A 13,387-nucleotide genomic window follows, 5' to 3' on the forward strand; every position below is an offset into this window, starting at 1 on the left:
CACATCACACATGCATGCATACAACATGATACATCACACATGCATGCATACAACATGATACATCACACATGCATGCATACAACATGATACATCACACATGCATGCATACAACATGATACATCACACATGCATGCATACAACATGATACATCACACATGCATGCATACAACATGATGCATCACACACGCATGCATACAACATGATACATCACACATGCATGCATACAACATGATACATCACACATGCATGCATACAACTTGATGCATCACACACGCATGCATACAACATGATACATCACACATGCATGCATACAACATGATACATCACACATGCATGCATACAACATGATACATCACACATGCATGCATACAACATGACACATCACACATGCATGCATACAACATGATACATCACACATGCATGCATACAACATGATACATCACACATGCATGCATACAACATGATACATCACACATGCATGCATACAACATGATGCATCACACTTGCATTCATACAACATGATACATCACACATGCATGCATACAACATGATGCATCACACTTGCATGCATACAACTTGATGCATCACACTAGCATGCATACAACATGACACATCACACATGTATGCATACAACATGATACATCACACATGCATGCATACAACATGATACATCACACATGCATGCATACAACATGATACATCACACATGCATGCAGACAACATGATACATCACAGGTGCATGCACACAACATGATACATCACACATGCATGCATACAACATGATACATCACAGGTGCATGCACACAACACGATACATCACACATGGCGTGGCGCAGTGGGAGAGTGGCCGTGCGCAACCCGAGGGTCACTGGTTCAAATCCCACCTAGTGCCAACCTCGTCATGTCCGTTGTGTCCTGAGCAAGACACTTCACCCTTGCTCCTGATGGGTGCTGGTTAGCGCCTTGCATGGCAGCTCCCTCCATCAGTGTGTAGAAATGTAATGTAATATCGGAAATTATCGGTATTGGTTTCAAAAAGTAAAATTTATGACATTTCAAAACGCCGCTGTGTACACGGACTACAAAGTGCCAATAAACCTTGAAGGCACTGCCTTTGCGTGCCATATAATATCTATGTTTTTTCACTCACACAAGTGAATGCAATTCATACTTGGTCAACAGCCATACAGGTCACACTGAGGGTGGCCATATAAACAACTTCAACACTGTTACAAATATGCGCCACAGTGAGAACCCACACCAAACAAGAATGACAAACACTGCAGGAGAACATTCACACTGTAACACAATATAAACACCACAGAACAAATACCCAGAACCCCTTGCAGCACTAACTATTCCAGGACACTACCTTTACACTTCCCCCTCACCCCGGCCCCCACCTCAAACTCCTCATGGTCTCACAGGGAGAGCATGTCCTAAATCCCAAGCTGATGCTTTGAGGCATGTTAAAAAAAAAATTATGCACTTTGTGACTTCAATAATAAATATGGCAGTGACATGTTGGCATTTTTTTTTCCATAATTTGAGTTGATTTTGTTTTGGAAAACCTTGTTGCATTGTTTAATGTATCCAGCGGGGCATCGCAACAAATTTATGTGTGTATTGGTATCTGTTGATATCGGAATCGGTAATTAAGAGTTGGACAATATCGGCAAAAAGGCCATTATCGCACATCTCTAAATATTAGTCTTAATGAATTAAACAGTACAGGAATTTGCCAATGAATTTTGATTATGTACGTTTACTGCCATCTAATGTCTAATCTTAAGTCTGTGTGGTGTAAAACAAGTAAAACATCAATACGGTGCCAAAAATTCCAGACTATAAACCGCTACTTTATTTCCACGGATTTTTCTTCGCCACGTATATAGTGTTTTGTATTGAATAGTTTTCAATAAACCCAAGCTGACACCCTGGAATGGTGTGTTGTTCTTTGTGATAAGGCGCCATCTTTTAGACGAGTTAGCTCACTGCGGCCTGTTTAGACTGGGGCGGCATAGCTTGGTTGGTGGAGTGGCTGTGCCAGCAACTTGAGGAGTTCCGGGTTCGATTCCCACTTTTGCCATACCGGTCAGAGGCAAGACACTTTGCCCACCTTCTCCCAGCGCCACCCACACTGGTTTAAATGTAACTTAGATATTGGCTTTCACTATGTAAAGCGCTTTGAGTCAGGAGAGAAAAGCGCTATGTAAATGTATTTCACTTCACTTCACTTCACTAGACTGAACTTTAAACCGGAAGTAGAAGTCCTGTTAAGTCTTCTAACCATTTACAGCGTTTCTACTCTTCTTTCATCACTCCTAAAAACGTTTCTAAGTTTTTCAATGTAACTGGGGTGGTATAGCTCGGTTGGTAGAGCGGCCGTGCAGGTTGCAGGTTCGAATCCCGCTTCTGCCATTCTAGTCACTGCCATTGTGTCCTTGGGAAAGAAACTTTACCCACCTGCTCCCAGTGCCACCCACACTGGTTCAAATGTAAAAAAAAAAAAAAAAAAGAAATTAGATATTGGGTTTCACTATCTCCTCTCTGAGCTGAAACCTTATCGTGGTAGAGGAGTTTGCGTGTCCCAATGATCCTAGGAGCTGTGTTGTCCGGGGGCATAAAGCCCCCTGGTAGGGTCTCCCAAGGCAAACAGGTTCTAGGTGAGGGATCAGACAAAGAGCAGCTCGAAGACCTTTATGAAGAAGAAAGAGCATGGACCCAGATTTCCCTCGCCCGGACGCGGGTCACCGGGACCCCCCTCTGGAGCCAGGCCCGGAGGTGGATCACTCGGCTCGTGCGTCGATGAAGGACGCAGCAAGCTGCGAGAACTAATGTTCTTTGAACCCGAGTGGTGTTTTGTTATTGGACTTTGAAGGCACAGCCTTTGCGTGCCACCCATAGCTCACCACCTGCTATGGGTGGTGAGCCCATTGGAGGGTCACCCCTCCAATGGGCTCACCACCCATAGCGGGCCATAGAGGTCGGGTGCAATGTGAGCTGGGCGGCAGCCGAAGGCAGGGCATTTGGCGGTCCGATCCTCGGCTACAGAAGCTAGCTCTTGGGACGTGGAACGTCACGTCACTGGGGGGGAAAAGAGCCTGAGCTAGTGCGCGAAGTCGAGAAATTCCGGCTGGATATAGTCGGACTCACTTCGACGCACAGCAAGGGCTCTGGAACCACTTCTCTCGAGAGGGATTGGACCCTCTTCCACTTTGGCGTTTCCGGCAGTGAGAGGCGACGGGCTGGGGTGGCAATTCTTGTTTTCCCCCCGGCTCAAAACCTGTACGTTGGAGTTCAACCCGGTGGACGAAAGGGTAGCCTCCCTCCGCCTTCGGGTGGGGGGACGGGTCCTGACTGTTGTTTGTGCTTACGCACCAAACAGCAGTTCAGAGTACCCACCCTTTTTGGGAACACTCGAGGGAGTACTGGAAAGTGCTCCCCCGGGTGATTCCCTTGTCCCACTGGGAGACTTCAACGCTCACGTTGGCAACGACAGTAAAACCTGGAGAGGCGTGATTGGGAAGAATGGCCGCCCGGATCTGAACCCGAGTGGTGTTTTGTTATTGGACTTTTGTGCTCGTCACAGTTTGTTCATAACAAACACCATGTTCAAACATAAGGGTGTCCATATGTGCACTTGGCACCAGGACACCCTAGGCCGCAGTTCCATGATCGACTTTGTAGTTGTGTCATCGGATTTGCGGCCTTATGTTTTGGACACCCGGGTGAAGAGAGGGGCGGAGCTTTCTACCGATCACCACCTGGTGGTGAATTGGCTGCGATGGTGGGGGAGGATGCCGGACAGACCTGGGAGGCCCAAACGCATTGTGAGGGTCTGCTGGGAACGTCTGGCAGAGTCTCCTGTCAGACAAAGTTTCAATTCCCACCTCCGGAAGAACTTTCAACATGTCACGAGGTAGGTGCTGGACATTGAGTCCGAGTGGACCATGTTCCGCACCTCTATTGTCGAGGCGGCAGATCGGAGCTGTGGCCGCAAGGTAGTTGGTGCCTGTCGGGGCGGCAATCCTAAAACCCCTTGGTGGACACCAGCGGTGAGGGATGCCGTCAAGCTGAAGAAGGAGTCCTATCGGGTCCTTTTGGCTCATAGGACTCCGGAGGCAGTGGACAGGTTCCGACAGGCCAAGCGGTGTGCAGCTTCAGCGGTCGCGGAGGCAAAAACTCGGACATGGGAGGAGTTCGGGGAAGCCATGGAAAACGACTTCCGGACGGCTTCGAAGCGATTCTAGACCACCGTCCGCCGCCTCAGGAAGGGGAAGCAGTACACTATCAACACCGTGTATGGTGCGGATGGTGTTCTGCTGACCTCAACTGCGGATGTTGTGTATAGGTGGAAGGAATACTTCGAAGACCTCCTCAATCCCACCAACACGTCTTCCTATGAGGAAGCAGTGCCTGGGGAATCTGTGGTGGACTCTCCTATTTCTGGGGCTGAGGTCGCTGAGGTAGTTAAAAAGCTCCTCGGTGGCAAGGCCCCAGGGGTGGACGAGATCCGCCCGGGGTTCCTTAAGGCTCTGGATGCTGTGGGGCTGTCTTGGTTGACAAGACTTTGGAGTATCGCGTGGACATCGGGGGCGGTATCTCTGGATTGGCAGACCGGGGTGGTGGTTCCTCTCTTTAAGAAGGGGGACCGGGGACCGGAGGGTGTGTTCCAACTATCGTGGGATCACACTCCTCAGCCTTCCCGGTAAGGTTTATTCAGGTGTACTGGAGAGGAGGCTACGCCGGATAGTCAAACCTCGGATTCAGGAGTTCCACAGTTCCACGTCCTGGTCGTGGAACTGTGGACCAGCTCTATACTCTCGGCAGGGTTCTTGAGGGTGCATGGGAGTTTGCCCAACCAGTCTACATGTGCTTTGTGGACTTGGAGAAGGCATTCGACGGTGTCCCTCGGGAAGTCCTGTGGGGAGTGCTCAGAGAGTATGGGGTATCGGACTGTCTTATTGTGGCGGTCCGTTCCCTGTACGATCAGTGCCAGAGCTTGGTCCGCATTGCCGGCAGTAAGTCGAACACATTTCCAGTGAGGGTTGGACTCCGCCAAGGCTGTCCTTTGTCACCGATTCTGTTCATAACTTTTATGGACAGAATTTCTAGGCGCAGTCAAGGCGTTGAGGGGATCCGGTTTGGTAACCGCAAGATTAGGTCTCTGCTTTTTGCAGATGATGCGGTCCTGATGGCTTCATCTGACCGGGATCTTCAGCTCTCACTGGATCGGTTCGCAGCCGAGTGTGAAGCGACCGGAATGAGAATCAGCACCTCCAAGTCCGAGTCCATGGTTCTCGCCCGGAAAAGGGTGGAATGCCATCCCCGGGTTGGGGAGGAGACCCTGCCCCAAGTGGAAGAGTTCAAGTACCAAGTCTTGTTCACGAGTGAGGGAAGAGTGGATCGTGAGATCGACAGGCGGATCGGTGCGGCGTCTTCAGTAATGCGGACGTTGTACCGATCCGTTGTGGTGAAGAAGGAGCTGAGCCGGAAGGCAAAGCTCTCAATTTACCGGTCGATCTACGTTCCCATCCTCACCTATGGTCATGAGCTTTGGGTCATGACCGAAAGGATAAGATCACGGGTATAAGCGGCCGAAATGAGTTTCCTCCGCCGTGTGGCGGGGCTCTCCCTTAGAGATACGGTGAGAAGCTCTGCCATCCGGGAGGGACTCAAAGTAAAGCCGCTGCTCCTTCACATCGAGAGGAGCCAGATGAGGTGGTTCGGGCATCTGGTCAGGATGCCACCCGAACGCCTCCCTAGGGAGGTGTTTAGGGCACGTCCAACCGGTAGGAGGCTACGGGGAAGACCCAGGACACGTTGGGAAGACTATGTCTCCCGGCTGGCCTGGGAACGCCTCGGGATCCCCCGGGAAGAGCTAGACGAAGTGGCTGGGGATAGGGAAGTCTGGGTTTCCCTGCTTAGGCTGTTGCCCCCGCGACCCGACCTCGGATAAGCGGAAGATGATGGATGATGGATGGATGGTTTCACTATGTAAAGCGCTTTGAGTCACGAGAGAAAAAGCGCTATATAAATATAACTCACTTCACTTCACAACTAAAACAATTCATACTTACTAAACCGTCCCATGTGCGATCTCTGTAGGAGGGTTTTCATGCATATTTGCATGTGCTATCATAGTGTAATGAAGCAAGTATCATGAGCATGACCTTGTACGTATACGAGTTTCTGTGTTAGTATTATTACTCAGTTACAATGGCATTCTTTTTGTTTCGTTTCACTTTCAGAAACTCCTCAGTAAATTTGGCAAAACATCACCGTGGAGTTATTCAGTCTGTTTAGCTGATTGGAGCGCGAGCTTCCTCAGCTAGTGGGTCCATGACGATGACTGACGTTTTGTTTGATCGGCCGTTTTACTGCCTTGTTACAGATGCCATTTGGAAACAATTAAGGTATGTAACAAAAAAACATTTACAGACACCTCCTGTGTAAATAATTGGGATGTGACGTTTACAAACAAATTGAGTCTTTTTAACGGTTCTTTTAAGTGAACGTCAAGCACGGATTTGCTGGCGTGAGCCGTTAGTTTGGGAGCCGTTCACAAGCCGCAAAACATCGGCAAATTTTCAGGCATTTTAGGCAGCAACAGTTCTTGAGGGGACTGAGATTGACTACATGTGCATTGTGTTATTCCCGGAAGCTTACGCAGAGCTGAGGGGCCCGCACTTGTCCCAAGGTTGGTTGTGATTGCTGGCAGAGGGAAGGTGGGAAATGTCCCGGACGTGTTCCTGAGTGCAGCAGCTGTCTGTAAGCAACAAGGGACACCTGTCAGTCAAGGTTGTCACTGCATTGTCACGCGGTTGTTTCTAATCACGCCAACATGCCGTCACTCACTGTCGGCATAGAGCGAACACTCCTTCAGATGGGGCTCCGGCCCGGGAGACGCCTTGTGCTTGCCATCTTGCAGACACACCCCCTCCGACCTGATTGCACCTATCAGGGTTGTGGTCCAAAGTGTGCATATCAACAGAAGCATGTCTGCAATGGAAGTCAATGCATTAGACAGCACACATGTATCACAGGGGCAGTCTAACATAATCAGAAATCATTGTTATTTTCTGTTAGTTTTAAGACTCCATTAGTTTCTGTTTTTGTACACCCTTGTTTTTCGTTTCCATGTCGACTTATTTGTTTAACCTGCCTCTGGTGTTCAGGACATGCGCCTGCTATAATCAAGAGAACATTATTTAAGCCCTGTCTTTGCCAGTCAGTCGTCCTGGCATCTATGCATGTTTTCACGCAATGCTATAGTTCATGTTGTTTGCTTCATGCCGTGTCCAAGTAAGTTTTGTTTGTTCCACGCCATTGTTTACCCAAGATTTCTTGCGTTAGATTAATAAGTATGTTCCTACCTGCAAGCCTTGTCCGGAATAGTCCGTTTGCATCCCGGGAGAACAAACCTTGCAGTAAGTTGCAAAAACACCCACGTTATGACATGTTGTTGTTTTTAGTTTCAAGTTTTTATCCAATCAGAATTCAGCTAGCTTATGTTGCCATGCTGTACCAAATTTGCCTTCAGTATCAACAATGTCTGTGCACTGTAAGTGAACTGGCCCATACAGTTGATAAATAATCGCGATAGCCAATCAGATCACCAGTTGTTTTGTCAGTAATGCCTTCTGGCTGGCCTCAGCTTGAATGTGACATTTAGGCGTCCTGTGATTGGACACTCACTTGTCACTCACAAGTGAGTATCCAATCACAAGTTGCACTTTACAAAAGCAGGAAGTGTTGCACTGGAGCGCAGCCAAAGCAGAGTAACCCACAGCGAAGGCAAACAAAACGTTGATTATGTGGGTAATATATATTTGCAAGGCCGTTTTCAAGAAGGATATTTAAAGAGAAACTACATCTTGTGAGACGAGGTCGGCCATCCCCAGAATCTAGCTCAGCTGGATTATGGAACCTACTCAGTGGCCTAGTGGCTAAAGTGTCCGCCCTGAGATTGGTAAATTGTGAAGTAAAGTGAAGGGAATTATGATTATATAGCGCTTTTCTCTAGTGACTCAAAGCGCTTTACATTGTGAACCCCAATATCTAAGTTACATTTTTTTTAAACTAATGTGGGTGGCACTGGGAGCAGCTGAGTAAAGTGTCTTACCCAAGGACACAACGGCAGTGAATAGGTTGGCAGAAGCGGGGATCGAACCCGGAAACCTCAAGTTGCTGGCTCGGCCACTCTACCAACCGAGCTATACGGGTTTGTGAGTTCAAACCCCCGAGTCATACCAAACGCTAAAAAAATGGGACCCATTACCTCCCTGCTTGGCACTCCGCATAAAGGGTTGGAATTGGGAGTTAAATCACCAAAAAAGATTCCCGGGCGGGGCACTGTTGCTGCTCACTGTTCCCCTCATCACCCAGGGGGTGAACAAAGGAATGAGTCAAATGCAGAGGACAAATTTCACCACACCTAGTGTGTGTGTGAAATCATTGGTACTTTAACTTTAACTTATTATTAGAACCATGTAGATTTTTTTGCTATCACCTTTTTTCCCCTCCCTCAGGAGTGATTTTCCGTTTATTGTTATTTTGCCCTATGCAACGTTTCCTTTTTACTCTAGTGTGTTTAGTGTAGAGTTTATAGCCATTTGTTTATTCACTCTATCTGAAGAGAGTTCTCAGAAACTGTTTGAATAAAATACTGCGTCAACCGTTGCCCGTCTGCAACTGAGTCCTCAGTTTTGCCGAGGCCAAACAAGTTTAGTATGATTTTTTCACAATTATTGTAATTTTGACAATACCACGTGAGGTTTTGATTTGTAAATGCACCATAAAATCGCCTGTTTTGTACACTGTTGATATGATTCAATGACCACTAGTGTGTAAATGTGTTTCCGTATAGTATTTCTCCAGCAATGGTCATGTGGTGATATCAAGGATGGTATTTTGAGAGGTCATCATTGAAGTCGTAAATCGCTGACGGCCTAGGTGGGAACCGCATGGATTGCCACTGAATAAGGGTGGTGATTTGTTTTATTCGTTCTGATTCCAAATTGATTGATCATTTTAAAAATCTAGTTAAAGAAAACTAATTATTAAAATCTGTTTTTCCGATTAAAATTTGTATTTAGGTTATTAGTCTGTGTGCTATTAAATAATTGTTTTATCCAGACGGTCATTGCCCAACAAACATGCATTTTATAATTTAAAGGTATGTAATTTTTATGACAAATATATTTTTATATATATTCTGTGAAACCCTGAATTTAAAAAAAGCAATAATAGATTCATGACTTTGCAATTAAAAAAATAATAATAATTGATTCCCATTTAAAAGGAATTGGCTATTTTTCAAACTTCCACCATTTCCACATTTTTCAACCTGTTCCAACCATCCCACATTTAACACATTTCACCATTCTGTAAATTCACACTACCCTTGTTCAAGTTCAAAAAAGTTTCTAGGATTTTCTAGAGTTCCTGGTATTCCAAAGCTCTATTTCCATCCTTTTTTCTGGCGACTACACCTCCTACATTTTTCAACCGTCCCACCATCAAAACATTCCTCTCAATCAGGAATTCCGTAATGCCATTTTTCAATTCAATACTTCAACATTTCCAGACCGATTTGAACAATTCCAACAACAAACACTTCAACTCATTCAGACCATTCAATTTTTTTATTTTTTTATATTTTTTTACCATTTTCCCCCAAATATTCCGCTTTTCCTGAAATATTTTGTAAATTCCCATTGAAATCAATGGGACTTTCTTCAAACTTCCACAACTCCCACATTTTTCATCTGATTCAAACTGTTCCAACCTCAAAGTATTCAGCCTGTTTAGGGAATTGTGTGCGCTACTTCTATAATTCTAAATAAATTCCAGGATTTCAGTTCAACTTCAGCATTAGAGCATTTACACGCAATTCCTTCAGGAATTGCCTCATCTAGTTTAATTAAATATTTTTAAACTGTTGATTTGCCCTGTAATGGTCAGGGAGCATTCTGCTTGCTTACAGGATGTTGCTTTTTGTCATACTCAATGTTTGTCGTCCTGTCATTTTTACTAAAGCATGACGTTAAAGAACGGGCAACAAGTTTGAGACCCCTGGTCTAAAAGCCGCCCCTCCTCAACTCTGCGTGTGGTGACCTAGTAGCGTGATGAGCCTGATTAGGTGGGACTGAGACACCGTGCTGGGGTGGTTGTGTAATCTGACAAGCTGCCGCACCCGAATTAAACAATTACCTGCTGGCGGCGTGGTCCCCAGGGGCAGACTAACACTTGCAAGGGTGCACTAAGATGGTCAAACCGTGCTATGACTCCAACACAATTGTCTTTTTTCTATCTGATTTGCAACGTAAACGCTGCCTTTAACAAGTACATTATTTTGCAGAATAGGATAGGAATGGATTCTCCAGAGTAACAAAATAGCACAACCGTAGAAACAGGACATAAAAAAACAAATGTGTATAATAAAGTGAAGCTGTAATAGAGTGGTCAAAATATAAAAACATGGACATTTAGTTGAATATTCCTTGGTTGAGCTTGTATAAAGGTGTACAATTACCTGGGTTGGTTTCCTCCAACACGCACTTGACGGTGAAAAAGATGCTCCAGTCTCCTCCTCTTGTGCTACCTGCTTGATTGTGTCTGGTTTATATGAAGGACATTTCTCTCCCATCCACTCGCCCCCCTCCTCTCTCTCTCTCTCTCTCTCTCGCTCTCTCTCTCTCTCTCCTGCAATAATCCCCCAATAAAGACGTTTACCAAATCCCCAGTTGTATTCCTGCACAAACTAATATATACATATATATATACATATATATATATATATATATATATATATATGTATGTATATAAAATATATATATATGAATGTATATATATATATATATATATATATATATATATATATATATATATATATATTATTTTTATTTTATTATTCAACTAAGCGATGAGATGGCGACGAATCCAGGGTGTAGACTACCTTACGCGCGATTGTAGCTGAGATAGGCATCAGCGCCCCCCGGGACCACAAAGGGAATGAGCGGCAGAAAACGGATGGATGGATGGCTATTCAACTAAGACGTTTACCAAATCCCCAGTTGTATTTTTGCACCAACTAAAAAAAAGTATATATATATATATATATATATATATATATATATATATATATATATATATATATATATATATATATATATATATATATATATATAGCCCAAAGCGCTTTGACAGTATTTCCACTTTCGCCCATTCACACAAACATTCACACACTGACGGTGGGAGCTGCCATGCAAGGCGCTCACCAGGACCCATCAGGAGCAAGGGTAAAGTGTCTTGCCCAAGGACACAACGGATACGACTAGGATGGTAGAAGATGGGGATTGAACCAGGAACCCTCAGATTGCTGGCACAGCCACTCTACCAACTTTGCCACACCGTACTGTATATTTATATATATGTGTTATATATATATATATATATATATATATATATATATATATATATATATATATATATATATATATATATGTATATATATATATGTGTATATATGTATATATATATATGTGTATATATATATATATATGTGTGTGTGTGTATATATATATATATATATTTATATATATATACATATGTATATCATTATGTGTATATATATATATATATACAGTACATATATAATATATATACAAATATATATATATATATATATATATATGTGTGTGTGTGTATATATATATATATACTGTATATATATATATATTTAAATATATATATATGGTGAAGAAGGAGCTGAGCCGGAAGGCAAAGCTCTCAATTTACCGGTCGATCTACGTTCCCATCCTCACCTATGGTCATGAGCTTTGGGTCATGACCGAAAGGATAAGATCACGGGTACAAGCGGCCGAAATGAGTTTCCTCCGCCGGGTGGCGGGGCTCTCCCTTAGAGATAGGGTGAGAAGCTCTGCCATCCGGGAGGAGCTCAACGTAAAGCCGCTGCTCCTCCACATCGAGAGGAGCCAGATGAAGTGGTTCGGGCATCTGGTCAGGATGCCACCCGAACGCCTCCCTAGGGATGTGTTTAGGGCACGTCCAGCTGGTAGGAGGCCACGGGGAAGACCCAGGACACGTTGGGAAGACTATGTCTCCCGGCTGGCCTGGGAACGCCTCGGGATCCCCCGGGAAGAGCTAGACGAAGTGGCTGGAGATAGGGAAGTCTGGGCTTCCCTGCTTAGGCTGCTGCCCCCGCGACCCGACCTCGGATAAGCGGAAGATGATGGATGGATGGATGGATGGATATATAGAGAGAGTACATATATAATATATATACAAATATACATATATATGTATATAGAAGCCGGCGTCGGTGACCGCAGAGGGGGGCTGAAAAGCCATAAAGGGAACACACGGTTGAACTGAAAGAGCACTCGAACGAAAAGAAAGACTTCCTGAAAGAGAAATACTTTTTGGTGGAAACAAAATAAAATAATTTGTAAACTTGGCGACCAGCCTGACTGTGCTTCATCGGTCCAAAAGAACCCCACGGCACAAGACTGCCACAATATGTATATATGTGTATATGTATATTTGTATAAATGTATATGCGTATGTATATATATGTGTATATATGTATATGTATAAGTATATGTATGTATGTGTATAATTTGAAATGTGGACTCGTCACACCACAGAACACTTTTCCACTTTGCATCAGTCCATCTTAGATGACATCGGGCCCAGGAAAGCCGGCGGCATTCCTGGGTGTTGTTGATAAATGGCTTTCGCTTTGCATAATAGAGTTTTAACTTGCACTTACAGATGTAGCGACCAACTGTAGTTACTGACAGTGGTTTTATGAAGTGTTCCTCAGCCCATGTGGTGATATCCTTTACACACTGATGTCGTTTTTTTGATGCAGTACCGCCTGAGGGATCAAAGGTCCGTAATATCATTGCTTACGTGCAGTGATTTCTCCAGATTCTCTGAACCTTTTGATGATTTTACGGACCGTAGATGGTAAAATCCCTGAATTCCTTGCAATAACTCGTTGAGAAATGTTGTTCTAAAACTCTTCGACAATTTGCTTACAAATTGGTGACCCTCGCCCCATCCTTGTTTGTGAATTACTTATCATTTCATGGAAGCTGTTTTTATACCCAATCATGGCACCCACCTGTTCCCAAGTAGCCTGCACACCTGTGGGATGTTATCAGTATTTATTGCCACCTTTCCCAACTTCTTTCTCACTTGTTGCTGGCATCAAATTCTAAAGTTATTGATTATTTTCAAAAATAAAAAATGTTTATCAGTTTTAACATCAAATATGTTGTATTTGTAGCAAATTCAACTGAATATGGGTTGAAAAGGATTTGCAAATCATTGTATTCCGTTTATATTTACATCT

General features: G+C 44.4%; 1 protein-coding gene across 1 annotated transcript in view; it reads right to left on the minus strand.

Annotated features, from left to right (window-relative positions):
- The window catches only part of rtbdn (retbindin), a 30,163-nt gene extending 19,495 nt beyond the window's left edge, over positions 1-10,668 (minus strand). Inside the window, exons 1-3 of the mRNA XM_061885336.1 lie at positions 10,541-10,668; positions 6,862-7,005; positions 6,673-6,772 (exon numbers count right to left, since the gene is read on the minus strand). Of these exons, the coding sequence (XP_061741320.1) occupies positions 6,673-6,772; positions 6,862-7,003 (242 nt within the window). The 5' untranslated portion in view covers positions 7,004-7,005; positions 10,541-10,668. The remainder of the gene's footprint in view (positions 1-6,672; positions 6,773-6,861; positions 7,006-10,540) is intronic.
- Between the last annotated feature and the right edge of the window lie 2,719 nt (positions 10,669-13,387).

The sequence above is a fragment of the Nerophis ophidion genome, linkage group LG23, assembly GCF_033978795.1.
Source record: "Nerophis ophidion isolate RoL-2023_Sa linkage group LG23, RoL_Noph_v1.0, whole genome shotgun sequence".
Taxonomy (NCBI): Eukaryota; Metazoa; Chordata; class Actinopteri; order Syngnathiformes; family Syngnathidae; genus Nerophis; species Nerophis ophidion.